The sequence below is a fragment of the Ursus americanus genome, chromosome 14 (genome assembly GCF_024610735.1).
Source record: "Ursus americanus isolate L20-20 chromosome 14, mUrsAme1.1.p, whole genome shotgun sequence".
Taxonomy (NCBI): domain Eukaryota; kingdom Metazoa; phylum Chordata; class Mammalia; order Carnivora; family Ursidae; genus Ursus; species Ursus americanus.
In genome coordinates, this window is record NC_142140.1 from 66,040,014 (window position 1) to 66,059,429 (window position 19,416).

The 19,416-nt window shown below is 43.1% G+C and overlaps 2 protein-coding genes across 2 annotated transcripts in view; one reads left to right on the plus strand and one right to left on the minus strand.

Moving 5' to 3' along the window:
* Positions 1-19,416, plus strand: part of DNAH9 (dynein axonemal heavy chain 9) — a 313,579-nt gene that overhangs the window by 289,177 nt on the left and 4,986 nt on the right. The window contains exon 68 of the mRNA XM_045797213.2: positions 14,878-15,267. Within this exon, the coding sequence (XP_045653169.2) occupies positions 14,878-15,267 (390 nt within the window). The remainder of the gene's footprint in view (positions 1-14,877; positions 15,268-19,416) is intronic.
* ZNF18 (zinc finger protein 18) overlaps positions 1-19,416 on the minus strand; it is a 65,107-nt gene that overhangs the window by 13,788 nt on the left and 31,903 nt on the right. The gene's annotated exons all lie outside the window — the stretch shown is intronic.

Genomic DNA, 19,416 nt, shown 5'->3' on the forward strand with positions numbered 1-19,416 from the left:
AATAGAAACTAAAAACAGTGAAAAAGAAAAATAATAGAACAGATCGATGAAACCAGGAGCTTGTTCCTTTAAAAGATCAACAAAATTGATAACCCTTTAGCAGACCATTTAAAAAAGAGAGAGAGGTGGGGGTGCCTGGGTGGCTCAGTCAGTTGAGATTTTATTTATTTGTCAGAGGGAGAGAGAGAACAGGAGCAGAGGGGAGAGGCAGAGGGAGAAGCAGGCGCCCTGCTGAGCAAGGAGCCCGACATGGGACTCAATCCCAGGACCCGGGATCATGACCCAGGCTGAAGGCAGACGCTTCACTGACTGAGCCACCCAGGCGTCCTGAGCGTCCAACTCTTGATTTCAGCTCAGGTCATGATCTCAGGGTCATGAGATCGAGCCCCACATCAGGCTCCATGCCAAGATTCTCTCTCTGTCTCCCTCTCCTCCTCCCCAGCCCACTTATGCACGCTCTCTCTCTCAAAAAGAGAGAGAGGACTCAAACAAAATCAGAAATGAAAGAAATAAAAACCAACACTTCAGTAATACAAAGGATTGTTAGAGATTATGAAAAATTATACGCCAACAAATTGGACAACCTAGAAGTAATGGATAAATTCCTAGAAGCATACAACCCCCCAAAACTGAATCCAGGAAGAAAGAGAAAATTTGAATAGACCAATTACCAGCAATGAAATTGAACCACTAATCAAGAAACTCCCCCCCCCAAAAAACCAAAAGTGGAGGACCAGATGGTTTCACAGGTGAATTCTACCAAACAGTAAAGAAGAGTTAACACCTGTTCTACTCAAACTATTCCAAAAAAATAGAAGAGGGGAAAACTTTCAAATTCACTCTATGAGGCCAGCATTACCCTGATACCAAAACCAGATAAAGACACTACGTAAGAACAGAACCAAAGGCCAATACCTCTGATGAACACAGATGCAAAAATTCTCATGAATCCAACTATGCATTAAATAAATCATTCACCACAATCGAGTGTGATTTACTCCTGCGATGGCGTGGTTCAGGGTTCACAAATCAACATGACACATCATCACATAAATAGAAGGATAAAAACCACACGATCGTTTCAGTAGATGCAGAAAAAGCACCTGACAAAACACAACATCGATTCATGATTTTTTTTAAAAAAACCGTCCACAAAGTAGGGTTACAGGAATCCTACCTCAGCATCATAAAGGCCACATATGAAAAGAGAGCACAAGCAGGGGGAGAGGCAGAGAGAGAGGGACAAGCCGACTCTCCGCAGCTCAATCCCAGGACCCCGAGATCATGACCTGAAGTCAGACACGTACAAATGAGCCACCCAGGCGTCCCGGGAATCGTTTTTGATTAGTCAGATGTTTTAGGACATCAGACTTTTTTTTTCCCCTAAGCTACCAGTGGCGAATTCACAGAATCTTTTTCTAAGTACGTGAAGGATGCTCAAACTTGAAGTCCAGCTTGCTGACTCACAGAGCTACTCCAGCTCTTCACTCTGACCTGTGCTGACTGGATAGCGTGGGTCTGACAGGGCCCTGCTTTGACCCTTTGACGCCTTACAGTCACCACTCACCGGGCAGCCGCCCTGGCCCACATGCCCTCGGCTCTTCCAGCACTCAGTTAGAAGACCCAGCCGGATGGGCTGCAGTCACCCTCGGTCTGGAAGCCAGACTGGAAGGGGCGCGGCCCATATCATTCGCACTTCCCTCCCCATCCCCTCCCCTCCTGTGCTCGAGAGAAATGAAAGCTGGTTGCAAAGACCATTTTCATAGGGAAGGAAAAGCAGATAGGGCCTGACCGTCAGGACAGGGTGCGGCCTCAGCCCCTCGAGGAGGAGGACGTGGGTATTGCCGACCCCCACTGGACTGAATGCCAGCGTGGGAGTGACAGAGACTTCGAGAATGTACTATCTCTGAGGTTTTGTCAGTTTGAGAGTGAAGAACAATTCAGGAAAAGAGGAAACCATTCACGTTGCAGCCTGTGAGCCCAGCGCAGAGGCTGCTTCAGATGTATCAGAGGTGCCCTTGCCAAATGGACGTTCCTGGCCCTCTGGAGGTTGGAGTCCCTAGGTTTGGACTGCAGCCTAGGAATCTGAGCTTTTTTATCAAAAAAATAATAGTAATAGCTCACTGACTTCAAAGAATGAAGACCTATAGGAAAAATAAGGTTTTTACTCAAGATTAAGAAAGCATGTTTTTATAGGGATGACTACAGTGGCTAAGGTCACAGCCAGCTAGCTGTACAATAAGGGTCCCCCACCTTCGCCTTTAGTTCTCCCAGATGCACCGGCCTTGCTGACACGCAGCAACCAAGTCACAGGACCCTGAGGTGCAGTATGTTCCTACGAGAGGGGTTCAGTGTTTTCTTGGTAAGTTTTCTCTTGGTTGACTTTTAGCAAGTAAATACAGGTATTAACCAGTGTTCAGAGTATCCGGGCACGAGGTGTGAACAAATGTGAACAGGCTTCTGTATGATAGTACAGCTGAAGTCTTTAGGAAGGGCCCACTTGCCCAGAGGTTGGCCACAGAACTTTCCGGTCTGCCCACCACAGCCAATCTGGAAACACCCCAAGAAACTGATGTTTGCTGAACAGCTTTCGGGAAATGCTGGCCTAGAGTCTATACTTTCCCTTTCACCTAAGAAAGGGACGCAACTTGCACTTAGTGAATTTGCAGTGGGGTTCTCTCATTTTTTCTCAGCCCCTACAATGAAAGTGAGTCATTTCTACTTCAGCTTAGGGTCACAGGAATACTGACTTCAGAAATCAAATATAAGGTGAATGGTTTCCTCTTTTCCTAGATTGTTCTTCACTCTCAAACTGGCAAAACCTCAGAGACAGTACATTCTCGAAGTCTCTGTCACTCCCACACTCAATTAGCAAATGCAAAATCATGATCAGAATGAATTACCATCATATTATAAGCAGATGTGAGAAATTTTTAAGAAAGCCAAGTTACACATTTTATGTTCCTCTAGCAAAATGATTTCAGACTTCCAAATGGTGTTAAAAATTAAGTGTATGGCATTTTTTAAAAAAGATTTTGTGTTTTTAGAGCAGTTTTTAGGTTCACAGCAAAATCAAGAGGAACATACAGAGATTTCCCACATACTCCCTGCCCCCCACACACAGCCTGCCCCACTATCCACGTCTTAAAGAGAGAAAGGGAGAAAGTTGTACTGGTCTACATAGGTCAGACCAGCCCCAGCATTCCCCTAAGCAAAAGCCTAATCCAGAGCAAGGCCCTAATGCTCTTCAATTCTATGAAGGCTGAGAGGTGAAGAAGCCACAGAAGAAAGTCTGAAGCTAGCAGAGGTAGGTTCGGGAGGTTTAAGGAAAGAAGCTGTCTCCATGACATAAAAGGACAAGGTCAAGCAGCAAGTGCTAATGTGGAAGCTGCAGCAAGTTCTCCAGAAGAAAAGGTAACATAACTAGTGAATGTGGCTACAGTAAGCAACAGATCTCCCATGTAGAGGAAACAACCTTCTATTGGAAGAAGATGCCATCTAGAACTTTCACAGCTGGCGAGGAGAAGTCAATGCCTGGCTTGGCTTCAAAGCCTCAAAGGACAGGCTGACTCTCATTAGGGGCTCACACAGCTGATGACTTTAAGTGAAAGCCAGTGCTCGTGTACCATTCTGAGAATCCCAGGGCTCTTCAGAATGATGCTAAATCTAGTCTGCCTGTGTTCTATCCATGGAAAAACAAAGCCTGGATGACAGCACATCCATTTACAACATAGTTTACTGAATATTTTAAGCCCACTGCTCAGAAAGATTCCTTTCAAAGTATCACTGGTTGTTGACAATGCACCTTGTTGCCCAAGAGCTCTGATGGAGATGGACAGTGAGATGTATGTTGTTTTCACTTCTGCTAACACAACATCCATTCTGCAGCCCATGGATCAAGGAGTCATTTCAACTATTTAAGAAATACATTTCGTAAGGCTCTCGCTGCCATAGATAGTGATTCCTCTGATGGATGTGGACAAAAGAAATTGATAATCTTTGGAAAGGATTCACCATTCTAGATGCCATCAAGAACATTTGTGATTCATGGGAAGAGGTGTGAGCAGGAGTATGGAAGAACTTGATTCCAGCCCTCATGGATGACTTTGAGGGGGTTAGGACTTCTATGGAAGAAGTCACTGAAGATGTGGTGGAAGCAGCAAGGGACCTAGAATCAGAACTGAGGCCTGAACACGTAACCGAACTGCTACAATCTCATGATCAAACTTGAATGGATGAGGAGCTGTTTCTTATGGATGAGCAAACAATGTGGTTTCTTGAGATAGAAACTACTCCCGGTGAAGATGCTGTGAAGACTGTTGAAATGACAGCAAAGGATTGAGAATATTCCATGAACTTAGCTGGTAAAACAGCAGCAGGGTTTGAGAGGAAGGACTCTGATCTGGAAAGACGTTCTGTGGGTTAAATGCTATCAAACAGCATCGTGTGCTACAGAGAACTCGTTCATGAAAGGAAGAGTCAATCAGTGCAGCAAACATGACTGTTATCTTACTTTTCAAAACTGCCACAGCCACCCCAGCCTTCAGCAGCCACCACCCTGAGCAGTCAGCGGCCATCAAGGCTGAGACAAGACCCTCCACCAGCAAAAAGATGAGGACTCGCAGAAAGCTCAGGTGATGCTTAACAGTTTTTAGCAGTAAGTTATTTTAAATTAAGGTATATACGTTGTTTTTTTAGACATAATACTACTGCACACTTGGATTACAGTATAATATAAACATAACTTTCACATGTACTGGAAAACCAGAACATTCATCTGACTCGCTTTATTGCAGCATACAATTCCTTGCAGTGATCCAGAACCAAACCCACAGTATCTCTGAGGTATGCCTATAAGCATGTTCTCAGACAACTGAGAGAATTCATATCCAGCAGGCTTAAAATGTAAGAATGTTAAAAGAAATTCTTCAGACAGAAGGAAAATGATACCATAAAGAAATCTGGATCTACACAAAGTAATGACTATCTCCCTAGATGGTAAATACGTGAGTTGTAGTAAAGACATCTTTATCACATAAAAACTAAAAAATAATTAACTTTTTAAAAGAAAAGTAGTAATTACTCTGGGCTTTATAACATATAGGACCAAAATGTATGTCAACAACAGCATAAAAAATGAGACGGGAGAAAACAACTGTTACGCTGTACATGATGTGGCATAAGTATTATTTGAAGGTGGACTGTGATAACTTAAAGACATAGACTGTAAATCCTAGCAGAGGGGTCAGCTAAAACTATTGGCACGCAGGCCAAATCCAGCCCACAGCCTGTTTCTGTGAGGAAGCATCTACCGGAATATGGCCAACCATTTACATGTTGTGTATGGCTGATTTGGGGTTATAACTGATGAGATGAGTAGCTGCAAAAGAGATTGTGTGGCTTGCAAAGCCCACAGTATTTGCTGTGTGACACTTAGCAGGAAATCTGCCAACCTCTGCCCTAGCACAACCACTAAAATAAGAAGAAAATGGTAGATTTAAACTCTGTCATATTGATAATTACATTAAATATAAATGGTCCAACCATCCAAATTACTGATTAGAACTGTCAGAACAGATAAACAAGATGTAACACTATGCTGTTGTGTCAGGGATCCTGTCCCCAGATCGCTCCCACAATTGAAGACTGGATTTCAGCACATAGTTTTACATATGACTGAGATTGTTATCATGGGACAGTAAGAATACATACACAGCTGGATCACGGAAGAAAAAGGCATGGCAGAGTCAGGAGAAATCCATATGCAGAGTTCCTTATGCTATCTCCCTCTCGTGGGGTATCACACAGAGTATGATCTTACATGCAGAGAAAGTATTTTAGGAATGAAGGGGAAATCAAGACATTTTCAGATGAAGGAAAATCATAATGGAACTTGTCACCAACAAACCAACCCTAAAAGATGGGGGAAGGGGAGGGTCTGAGATGGTGATGTAAGTAGACCCTGAACTCAACTCCTCCACAGTCACACCAGATCTACACCTATATATAGAACAATTCCTCCTGAAGAGGAGGTGAGGGCTGACCAAACAGCTTCTGAACAAAGGTAGAGGGCCTACATACAGTGGGGAGGGATTGTACTGAGGGACCAGGAGCAGATTCATCTGCCAGAAGAAGAAGAGAGAGAGAGGGCAGAAAATCTATTTGAAGAAATTAACAGCTGAAAACTCCCCTAACCTGGGGAATAAAACAGACTTCCAGGTCCGGAACCACAAAAAGTTCCAAACAAGATGAACTCAAGAATGGTCCACACCAAGACATATAATAATGTCAAGGATTAAAAATAAAGGGAGCATCTTAAAAGTGTCAAGAGAGAAGCAACTAGGGGAGCCTGGGTGGCTCAGTCGTTTAAGTGTTTGCCTTCAGCTCAGGGCATGATCCCAGCGTTCTGGGATCAAGCCCCACATCAGGCTCCTCCGCTGGAAGCCTGTTTCTTCCTCTCCCACTCCCCCTGCTTGTGTTCCCTCTCTCGCTGGCTGTCTCTCTCTCAGATAGATAAAATCTTAAAAAAAAAAAAAAGAGAGAGAGAGAGAGAGAAGCAACTAGTTATATACAAGGGAAACCCCATGAGGCTATCAGCTGAGTTTTCAGTAGAAACAAACCAGGGGACACCTGGGTGGCTCAGTCAGTTAAGTGTCCGACTCTTGATTTTGGCTCAGGTCGTGATCTCAGGGTCGTGGGATCAAGCCCCACATTGGGCTCTGCACTGAGAATGGAGTCTGCTTAAGATTCTCTCCCTCTCCTTCTGCCCCCCACCCCACACGAAGGAAGGAAGGAAGGAAGGGAGGGAGGGAGAAAGGAAGAAAGGAAGAAGAAAGGAAAGGGAAAAGGAAGAAAAGAAAGAAAAAAGAAATTTTACAAGCCAGAAGAGACTGGCATGATATATTCAAAGTGCTGAAAGGAAAAAACCTACAACCAAGGATACTCTACCTGATAAGGTTATCATTCAGAATTTAAACAGATAGTTTCTCAAAAAAAGTTAGAGTTCATCACCACTAAACCAGCCATACAAGAAATGGTAAACAGACTTTTGAAGCAGAAAAGGCCATAATTAGAAATAAAATTATTTTGGGGGGCGCCTGGGTGGCACAGCGGTTAAGCATCTGCCTTCGGCTCAGGGTGTGATCCCGGTGTTACGGGATCGAGCCCCACATCAGGCTCCTCCGCTATGAGCCTGCTTCTTCCTCTCCCACTCCCCCTGCTTGTGTTCCCTCTCTCGCTGGCTGTCTCTATCTCTGTCAAATAAATAAATAAATAAATCTTTAAAAAAAAAAAGAAATAAAATTATTTTTTAAATTTCATGAGTCAAAGCAAACAAAGGCAGTAGATCAATCGTTTATAAAGCTAGTATGACATTTACCCTCATACCAAAACCAGAGATACTACAATAAAACAAAACTACAGGTCAATATGTCTGATGAACACAGATTCAAAAATCCTGAGCAAAATATTAGCAAATCTAATCCAACAATACATTATATAAATCATTCACCACGATCAAGTGAGACTTATTCCAGGGATGCAAGGGTGGTTCAGTACTCACAAAACAATCAATGTGACACACCATATTAACGAGAGAAAGGATTAAAAACATGATCATTTAAATAAATGCAGAAAAGAATTGGACAAAATTCAACATCTGTCCGTGATAAAAACGCTCAACAAGTGGGTTTAGAAGGAACATACTTCAACATAATAAAGACCAGAGATTAAAAACCCACAACTAACATCATACTCAATGGTGAAAACTGAAAAGCTTTTCCTCTAAGATCAGAACAAGACAGGAGGCTCACTGTCACCACTCTTATTCAACATAATGCTGTAAGGCCTAAACACAGCAATGAGACAAGAAAAAGAAATAAAAGCATCCAGATTGGCAAGGAAGAAGTTAAACCGTCACTGTTTGCAGATAACATAATATTATACATAGAAAGCCCTAAGGACTCCACCAAAAAACTATTAGAAGCAAAAAGCGAATTCAGTAAAGTTGCAGGCTACAAAAGACAAAGAAATTCGTACTGTTTCTATACACTAATAATGAAGGAGCAGAAAGAGAAATTAAGAAAACAATTCTAATTGCTTTTGGCCGTTTGGCTAGGATTAAGTGAAGAAAACAATTCTATTTACAATTGCACCAAAAAGAAATACCTAGGAATAAACTTAGCAAGGAGGTAAAAGACCTGTATTCTGAAAAGTGTAGGACACTGAGGAAAGAAACTGAAGATGATACAAACAAATGGAAAGATATCCCATGCTCATGGACTGGGAGAACCAATATTGTTAAAATGTCCATAAAACCCAAAACAATCTACAGATTCAATGCAATGCATATCAAATTACCAACAGCATTCTTCACAGAAGTAGAACGAATTATCCTAAAATTTATACAGAACCACAAAAGACCCCAAATAATCAAAGTAATCCTGAGAAAGAACAAAACTGGAGGCATTAGCATCCCAGATTTCAAGGTATACTACAAAACTATAGTAATGAAAACAGTATGGTACTAGAACAAAAAAAGATACATAGATTAATGGAACAGAGCAGAGAGCCCAAAATAAACCCATAATTATATGGTCAATTAATCTATGACTAAGAAGGCAAGAATATACAATGGAGAAAAGACAGTCTCTTCAATAAATAGTGCTGGGAAGACTGGACAGACACATGCGCAAAAATGAAAATAGACCACATTCTAATACCATACAAAAATTAACTCAAAATGGATTAAAGACCTGAATGTGAGTCCTGAAACCATAAAAATCCTAGAAGAGAACAAAAGACATCAGCCATAGATACATTTATCTAGATTAAAAAAAAAAAAATACCTACATGCAAATCTAACAAAACACGTACAAGACTTGTGTGCTGAAAACTATAAAACAGTGATAAGAAAAAAAAAGAGAAAAAGAATATATAAATAAATGGAGGGACATACTGTGTTCATGGATTAGAAGATTACATAGTAACAATGTCAGTTTTACTCAAATTGATATACAGGTTTAATGCAATTCCTATCAAAATACCAGCAAGAATCTTTTGTAGATACAGGGAAGATCATTCTAAAATTTATGTGGAAAAGCAAAGGAACTAAAATAGTGAAGACAATTTTGAAAAAAAGAACATAGTCGGAGGAAGCGATTTCCCTGATTTCAGAACTTATCATATAGTTATTGTAATCAAGACTGTGTGGTATTGGCAGAGGGACAGACACACAAAACAGAATAAAGAAACTGGAAATAGGCTTTCCCAAATATCCCAACTGATTTTTGACAAAGGTGCAAAAGCAAGTCAGTGGGGGAAGACAGCCTTTCAACAAACAGTGCTGGAGTAATTTGACATTATAGGCAAAAATACTACCTCAAGTTAAGTTTCACACCTTGTAAAAAATTAACTCAAAATGGATCAAGGACTCACGTGTAAAACTTAAAACTATAAAACTCCTAAGGAAAAAAAAAACAGAAATCTTCAAGCTCAGGGGGCAGGAAAATAGTTCTTAGACATGACACCAAAAACATAAGCCATAAAATGAAAAATAAACTGAACTTCATCAAAGTTAAAAATCTTTGCTCTAAAAAAGACCCTTATAAGAAAATGAAAAGGCAAGCCATAGACTGGGTAAAGTATTTGCATCCCCATATCTGAAAAAGTACTAACATCAAGAATATATAACTTTTGAAACTCGATGGTAAAAAAAAAAAAATTAGAAAATAAGCAAAAGATATTAAGACATTTCACCGAAGAGTATACAGGTGAGAAATAAATCTATGACAAGGCAATCATTAGCCATTATGAAAATGCAAATTAAAATCATAAGATATCACTACATACCTATCAGAATGGCTAAAATAGGGGCGCCTGGGTGGCACAGCGGTTAAGCGTCTGCCTTCGGCTCAGGGCGTGATCCCGGCGTTATGGGATCGAGCCCCACATCAGGCTCTTCTGCTGTGAGCCTGCTTCTTCCTCTCCCACTCCCCCTGCTTGTGTTCCCTCTCTCACTGGCTGTCTCTATCTCTGTCAAATAAATAAAAAATCTTTAAAAAAAAAAAAAAAAAAAAAAAAGAATGGCTAAAATAAAAAATAATGACAACTCCAGAATGGGAGAAGGTATTTACAAATGACATGCCCGATAAAGGGTTAGTATCCAAAAATATAAAGAACTGATACAATTCAACACCAAAAAAGAAGTAATCCAACATCTCTCATCATCAGGGAAACACAAATTAAAACCACAATGAGAAATCACCTCACACATTTTAAGCATGGCTAAAATCAACAAGACAAGAAACAAGTGTTGGTGAGGATGTGGAGAAAGGGGAACCCCCTTGCACTGTTGGTGGGAATGCAAACTGGTGTGGCTGCTGTGGAAAACAGTATAGGAGGGTCCTCAAAAAGTTAAAAATAGAATCACCCCATGATCCAGTAATTTCACTACTGGGTATTTACCCAATAATATAAAAACAGTAATTCGAAAAGATATATGCACCCTGTGTTTGCTGCAGTAGTATTTACAATAGCCAAGAGATGGAAGCAGCCCAAGGGTCCATCCAAGATGAATGGATAAAGAATATGTGATTATATAAAGATAATTATATATACACACACAGACACAGTGGAATATTACTCAGCCATCAAAAAGAATGAACTCTTGCCATTTGCAACAACATGGATAGATCTAGAAAGTATTATGCTAAGCAAAACAAGTCAGAGAAAGATAAATACCATATGATTTCACTCATATGTGGAATTTAAGAAACAAAACAAACGAGCAAAGGGAAAAAAGAGACAAACCAAGAAAGAGACTGTCAACTATAGAGAACACACTGATGGTGACCAGAGAGGAGAGTGGGGGGGATGGGTGAAATAGGTGATGGGGATTAAGAGTACCCCATCATGATGAGCACTGAGTAATGTACAGAATTTAATCACTACATTATACACCTGAAACTAACATAACACTCTATGTTGATTATACTGGAATTTTAAAAAAATAAGAATGACACTCTCAATGCTGGCAAGGATGTGAATGAAATGGATCACTCACACACTGCTGGTGAGAATGTAAAATGGCACAGCCACTCTGGAAAACAGTTTGGCAGTTCTTTAAAAATTAAACATGTAACGACCACACAACCTAGCAATTACATTTCTGGGTATTTATCCCAGAGAAATGGAAACTGAATTGCACATGAAAATCTATACATAAATGTTTATAGCAGCTTTACTGGTAATAGCCAAAGCCGGGAAACCACCCAGATGTCCTTCAGTGGGTAAACGGGCAAACAAACTGTGGTCCATCTATCCTGTATTAGTATCCTCTTGCTTCTGTAGTAAGTTACCCCAAACTTAGTGGCTTTCAAGAATTTATCTTACAGTTTCAGAGCTCAGAAGTCTGAAATAGGTCTCACTTAGTTAAAGTCAATATTTGGGCAGAGCTGTATTTATTTTGCAGGCCCTAGGGAAGAATCCATTCACGTGCCCTTCCCAGCTTCTCCCTTCCTTGACCCGTGGATCCTTTCTCTATCTTTAAAGCCAGCAGCGTGGCATCTTTCAATCTATCTCTGACTCGACCCTCCTGCCTGCCTCCAACCCCATTTAAACCCTCCCACCCCCATTTTAAACTCCTAACTTAATCACATCTGCAAAATCCCTTCTGCCACATGAGGTCACAGGTTCTAGGGATCGGGATGTGAACATATTTGGAGGGGTCATTACTCCGCCTACCACACATATTGTGGAATACTACTTAGCAATGAAAAAGACTCGACTATTTGGTACAATGAAAAGCCTGGGTGAATGTCCAGAGAATTATGCTGAGTGAAAAGCCAATCCCAGAAGGTTAAAGGTTTTATAAATTATTCCATTTATATAATACTGAAATGCCACGTTCATAGAAGTGGAGAACTAATCAGTCATTACTAGGGGTTATGGAAAGGGTGAGGCCAGGAGGAAAGTCACTGTGCCCAGAAGGGGGCAACATGAGGGATACCGTGGTGATGGAAATGTTTATATTTTGACTACCAACGTCTGCATTCTGTTTGTGGTATTGCACTGCCATTCTGCAAAATGTTACCACTGCGGACACCTCGGCAAAAGGTACAAAAGACCTCTCTGTATTATTTCTTACAACTGCATGTGTCTATAATTATCTCAAATAGCTTACTTTAAATAGAAAGCAGTGGCAATACTTGCCAATAAATTTTATAAGGCCAGAATTAACTTGATACCAAAAGCAAAGATATTAGGAGAAAAGAAAATGAGGGACAAATATTCCTCATAAACCCAGATACAAAAATCCTTAGCAAGATGTTGGTAAATGAAAACCTACAAAAAAAGGATCATCCATGATAGTCACATGGGGTTCATGCCAGGACTGCAAGGTTGGTTTTAACATTCAAAAATCAATCAGTGGGGCACCTGGGTGGCTCAGCTGGTGAAGCGTCTGCCTTTGGCTCAGGTCATGATCCCAGGGCCCTGGGATCGAGCCCCACATCGGGCTCCCTGCTCAGCGGGGAGCCTGCTTCTCCCTCTCCTCCCTGCTTGCGCTCTATCTCTGTCCCTGTCTCTCTCTCTCAAATAAATAAAATTTTTTTTAAAAATCAATCAGTGGAATTCACTGTATGAATGTACTACATAAGACTGTATGATCATCTTCATAAACGAAAAAAAAGCATTTTACAAAATTCAACACCAAATCTTGATTTAAAATATCAGAAAAAGAAGAACAGCAATTTTCTTCAGCTGAATAAAGTACATCTTAGTAACACTGACCACATTTAATGGTGAAAGACAATTTTTCCCTCTTAAGTTTGGAAACAAGCAAGGATACTCCACCCTTGCCACCCTCATTCATCATTGTAAAGAATGTCCTGGATGATATAATAAGACAAGAAAAAGTTACACAGATGGGCTCTTACAAAAGAGAGGGTTTGATCATTTATTTTTTCCCTTTGCACTAAATTTAATTTTGATACTTAATGTTATTAAATAATCAGCTATTTTTAGGGAAACTTTATTAATACCTAAGTTATAAACTGCATATAAGAATGAATTATCAGGGCGCCTGGGTGGCTCCGTCAGTTAAGTGTCAGACTCTTGGTTTCGGCTCAGGTCATGATCTCAGGGTCGTGGGACTGAGCCCCATGTCAGGCTCTGCATTCAACATGAAGCCTGCTTGAGACTCTCCCTCTCCCTCTCCACCCCCCACCCCTGCTCACATGCATGAGCACTCAAATAAATAAATATTAAGAAAATAATGAATTATCACACAACTGCAGGCATGACGAAGACACGGTCTCACAAGCTTGAGTAGTAGTTTACAGCATCTCTTCAGAAGGGCCCTCTGAAGTAGACAGTCCAGTAAAGAGAACATTTTGTTCTGTTTCAACCCGATAATACTGCCCATAGCAGAAGACCCTTGGGGAAATCCACTGCACAGGACACCCTGAGGTGGCCTCGGAACCCTTCCGCACGCTCTGCTCTGGTCAGCCACCTCCACGCAGCTGAGCGGACACAAAGAAGGAAATCTGTTTTCTGCCGCTGTAACAGAGTCCATTTCCTTGAGGGGAAAACCTCCGTAATTCAGGCTGTACTCATTCGGGCTGGCTGGCCTGGCACTGCTCTAACAGGATGTTTGCCTTTGCTTTACAATATCAACGTATTTATATCTGAAAATAGCCCAGCAGGTCGACTCCATGCTATAGAAAGTATAGATACAATAGCTACAGTCTCCCTGTGAAGTTCACAGAGAAGTTATTCATCTATTTCCTGTAAACCAGGGCTCAGAGGGTTAGTTTCTAGCTGTCACTTAGGACCCAAAATAAGTTCCTCTTTAAGGAAGGTGCATTTGACTTTTTTTTTTTTTTTTTTTAACAGTTCCAAGAGTTAGGAGGAAGAGTTGGGCCTAGAATTGCATGGTCCCGTGTCCCATCCCCCAGGCAGGGTGACTCCAGGCCCCACAGAGGCCTCTCTGACATCTGAGCAGTCTGCACTTGGGGCAAGCCAAGCGGCCTCCGTCCACACAAGCCGCTATAATTGAACACCAGACTGGGTGGCTTATTAACAATAGAAATGTACTTCTCACAGTTCCAGAGCCATCGGCAGATCTGGTGTCTGGTGAGGGCCCACTTCCCGGTTCACAGCCAGTCATCTTCCTACCCTGTCCTCACAAGACAGAAGGGGCACTGAAGAGCACTAATCCCATTCACGAGGGTCCCACCTCACGTCCGAACCACTTCCTATACCATCACACTGGGGGTTAGGATTTCAACATAGAAATCCGGGTGGGCGAAGGAGGGATACAAACATTCGGTCCGTAACACGCGCCCCGCCGCGTACTCTAACCCCGCTGCAGAAACCACTGCACTAGATTTCTTCAAGAAATTGCTGGAGACCCTTGTCGTAACCTAAGTCACAAAATCACATGTAACAGTGGTTTTCAATGGAACCTTTCTTTATGAATTTCATGTGGTGGTTGGATGAGGGTTCCTTCAAGTGGACTGCATATCTACCAGCTAGATTCTGGAGGAAATAGTTGACTTGGGGCCACACAGATCTTCCAGACCTGGGCCTCTTGGGCTTCTGCATAGAAGCTGGAGGAGAACCTGAGCTTTAGGGTAGGTAGAAGGAGCAGGGAACCCACAGGGGGTCTGAGGTCCACAGTGGACGTTAACTACTGTCAGTAGATGGGTGTAGACTTTCATAGCATGCAGCAGGGAGAGTTTTAAAGTCTGTACATCAAGGACAGTCACCACCTCCTGTCTGGCTGGCTGTATGCCAAGGGCCAGAGGTCCCTAAGGCGGGTTGTTTCCAGGGACCTGCTGCCCCCTCACTCTCTGCCCTCTTGCTCTTTGTCTACAGGGCGAGCTGACCATGACCAGCGACATGGAGACCTTACAGAACGCCCTGTACCTGGACACGGTGCCGGAGCCCTGGGCCAGGCGAGCCTACCCTTCCACGGCAGGCCTGGGAGCCTGGTTTTTGGACCTCCTCAACCGAATCAAAGAGTTGGAGGCCTGGCTAGGAGACTTGGCAATGCCCCCCACGGTGTGGCTGACAGGCTTCTTCAACCCCCAGTCCTTCCTGACCGCCATCATGCAGACCACGGCCCGCAAGAACGAGTGGCCACTGGACCAGATGGCCCTGCAGTGTGACGTGACAAAGAAGAACAGGGAGGACTTCAGGAGCCCCCCCCGGGAAGGGGCCTACGTCCATGGCCTCTTCATGGAAGGCGCCCGCTGGGATGCACAGGTAAATCTCGGGGGGAGCCTCGGGGCATCCTCTGTGGGCTGATTAAATGACCTACTGCCTCCACAGAGTGTGGTCATGAAAACGGACGCCCCGGGATCTTCTGACCTAGGTACCCTTCCCTTGAGGCTATCAAGCCACTTTCCCGCAGCCAGGGATGGCGCGAAGAGCGCACACTATGCCGAGCGGGTAGAGTACACGATGAGAAGCAAGGGCGCCGGACCCAAGCAGCTGGATCTGAATCCCAGCACCGCCACCTACTGCCGCTGCGACCTTGGGACGTGGTTCTCTCTCTCCAAATCTGTTTGCCCAAGTGTTAAATGGGAAAACAGAGTTGCTGCCAAGATTAAATTAGTTACTATGGAGGCCATTTGGAAGAGGGCCTGGCACAAAGAGACTGCTCCAAAAGTGCTGGAGTCGGCCATCCCTGCTACTGGCTGAGCCCCCCCACCCCCACCCCGCCACGTTCCTCGTTCATGAGCTCCAGGAGGGCAGGCGTCCCTTCTGCCTTTTCCATTGCCCCCATTTGCAAGGGGAGCCCAGTAGATACTATTTCACAGGACATTCTGAAAGGATCCCACACTGAAGCCTAATAAAAATTTGAGTCACCGTAAGATTGGCTGGGATAAATGACATGAGCAAGGACGGGTAACTGGAGAACAGGTTACGTTTGTTATACACATGACCCAGAAGAAGTGCTTAGTCAAATCCCCTGCTTGGTAAGTGACACTTAACTGTTTCCAGCAGTCAGTACAAAGTTAATGGGGAAAAACTGTTAGAAGAGCTACAGTATCGTAGGTCATGTAAACACACATAGAGAACTGTACCGGATTAAATAGTGTCTACTAAAATTCTACCAGAACCTCAGAATGTGCCCCTATCTAGAAATAGGGTCTTTGCAGAGATGAGTAGTTAAGATGAGGTTATACTGGAGTGGAGCAGGCCCTAAATCCTTGTTGGAAGGCCATGTTGGAAGCAGAGAAGCAGATGTCCCGTGAAGACAGAGGCAGAGATTGGAGAGATACGTCTACAAGCCAAGGAATGCCAAGGACTGCCAGAAGCCACCAGAAGCTAGGAGACAGGCATGGGATAGTTTCTGCCTCAGAGCCTCCAGAAGGAACAGACCCCACCTACACCTTGACTTAAGACTCTGGCCTTCAGCACTGTGAAAGAAGACATTTCTGTTGTTTTAAGCCACCAAATGTGTAGTAACTTGTTACAGCAGCCCTATGAAACCAATTGAGGGCCTGTGAACAGAGAGGACAATAAATTCCTCAGTGTTTATACAGTGTTTATACAGCCTGAACCTTGAGTAGGAAGCTGATTCCCCCCCCCATCTGAACATTTGTCCAAGATTCCATCAGTGGGGATCACACATGGATTGTAGGTATAGGGTGGCCCAGGGTGGCCAGAGCTAGAATACCAGAAAACACCAAATTGAACAACTAGGGAAGAAGTTCAGAAGAGCACTGGCACTGTGAGGGAGGGGGAAAGGACACGGACTCCAATCATCTACCTCCAATATTTTATTACCTTGTTTCTTCATAATAATAACTTCCCAAAAAGCAATACCCACCCACCAAGAACCCTGGTTCTCAGTTTCTGCCCCCAGAAGGATGTCAGCAAAATTAAGAGTAAGAATGTCCAGAAATCCTATCCTCCATAAAATCGTAACACTGGACAAGAAAGAAATAAAATCAAGAAAGGAAAGAAGAGAAAGAAAGAAAATCAAGAAAGAAAATCAAGAGAGAAAGAAAGAAAGAGAAAGAAAGAAAGAAAGAAAAGAGAAAGAAATCAACCAACCAAAGGCTTTCAGCAATCCAAAGAGTATTTTTTTAAAGATTTTATTTATTTGAGACAGAGAGAAAGAGAGAGCACAAGCAGGGAGGAGGGGTAGTGGCAGAGGGAGACGCAGACTCTCCAATAAGCAGGGAGCCCAATGCAGGACTCGATCCCAGGACCCTGAGATCACGACCTGAGCCAAAGGCAGACACTTAACTGGCTGAGCCGCCCAGGTGCCCCCAAAGAGTGTTTATTGAAGAAAAATGTCCAACTCTCAGTAAGAACAGCAAGCTTTGCAGCCTTTTAACTTGCTCTGTTCCTATCCCATCCCCACCAACTCTGTGGTGGCCTTGAAAACCAGCATGCCACAGTCACAGTGAAAACAGCAGCCTCCCAACCACTGGAGGAGGCAAAACAGAGCTGGAGTACTTTCAAAGCCCCACTCCCAGAAAACTGTCATTATTTTCCCTATCTGTTGGTTTCCTGGAAGACCCCATTTATGTCTGTCTCTACCTGACCTGGGTTGGAGCTCACCAAGGGCATATACTGAAAACAGTCGAAGACAACCGTTTAACCTTGCAGCTTCCCTGAGGTGGTAGATAACAGTGCATATAGAAGGCTAACCAAAAAGCTTAAAAGGAGAAGCTGGAGAATGAGATGACCTCCAACGTGTCCCTGGAAACCCAGAAGGCCACACCCATGTGCAGGGCTGTGCACATGCTCAAGAAGGACCTGAGAAGGCTGTAAGCTCACCTCTGGCTGACCTTGAGGCTCTGTGAAAGCAGGAAGGGAAGGCCAAGGCAGAGTTTGAAACTGCCCTGCTGTGCACTGAAGGCATGTCCAACTCATACACAGAGCCCCTGAGCAAAAACTGAGACTTATTGGATGCAGGTGTTTAAGAAAATCTCTGTCCTGGGGCGCCCGGGTGGCACAGCGGTTAAAGCGTCTGCCTTCGGCTCAGGGCGTGATCCCGGCGTTCCGGGTTCGAGCCCCACGTCAGGCTCCTCCTCTATGAGCCTGCTTCTTCCTCTCCCACTCCCCCTGCTTGTGTTCCCTCTCTCACTGGCTGTCTCTATCTCTGTCAAATAAATAAATAAAAAATCTTTAAAAAAAAAAAAGAAAAAATCTCTGTCCTGGGGGCGCCCGGGTGGCACAGCGGTTAAGCGTCTGCCTTCGGCTCAGGGCGTGATCCCGGCGTTATGGGATCGAGCCCCACATCAGGCTCCTCTGCTATGAGCCTGCTTCTTCCTCTCCCACTCCCCCTGCTTGTGTTCCCTCTCTCGCTGGCTGTCTCTATCTCTGTCGAATAAAATCTTTAAAAAAAAAAAAAGAAAGAAAATCTCTGTCCTGTTACTTGCTAACCACTAAGCTGAGCAGGACACTTCAGTAGTCGTATGGGACAAAGACAGACTTTACAGAATCAGTTCAGAAAAGTCTCTAAATAAACAACAAACCCTACAAGGGAGATCTGATCGCCAGAGTTGCCACATTATATTATTTAAAATGTTCAAGTTTTCAATAAAAATTATGAGACATGCAAAGAAACAAAAAGGGGAAAAAGCAGTCAACAGAAATGGTCCCTGAGGGAGTTCAGACGTGGGACATACTAGACAAAGCCTTTTAATCAGCCATTTTAAATATGTTCGGGGAACCAATGTAAAGTATGTGAACAAGTCTCACTGTCTCACTGAATAGAGAATACTACTAATGGGATAGCAATGACATTTTGAAAAACCAAGCAGTAACTCTGGAGTTAAAAAATATAATACCTTAAATGAAAATTCAGTAGAGGGGGGCGCCTGGGTGGCACAGCGCTTAAGCGTCTGCCTTCGGCTCAGGGCGTGATCCCGGCGTTATGGGATCGAGCTCCACATCAGGCTCCTCCGCTAGGAGCCTGCTTCTTCCTCTCCCACTCCTCCTGCTTGTGTTCCCTCTCTCACTGGCTGTCTCTATCTCTGTCGTATAAATAAAAATAAAAAAAATCTAAAAAAAAAAAAAAGAAAAAAAGAAAATTCAGTAGAGGAATTCAACAGAAGATTTGAGCAGGTAAGAATCACCAAACTTGGAAATACATCAATTGAGATTATCCAATCTGAGAAGCAGAAAGATAAAAAGAATGAAAGCAAATGAACAATTTAGAAACCTGAGGAATACCATCAAGCATACAAACATCCACATAGTGGGAGCCCCAGAAGGAGGGGAGAGAAAGAACCAGAAAGAATATTTGAAGCAATAATGCCCACTTTCCAAATTTGATAAAAACATTAATCTGCACATCCAAGAATCTCAACAAAATCCAAAAAGAATAAACTTAGAAATCCATACATTGAGGTGCCTGGGTGGTTCAGTTGGTTAAGCATCTGACTCTTG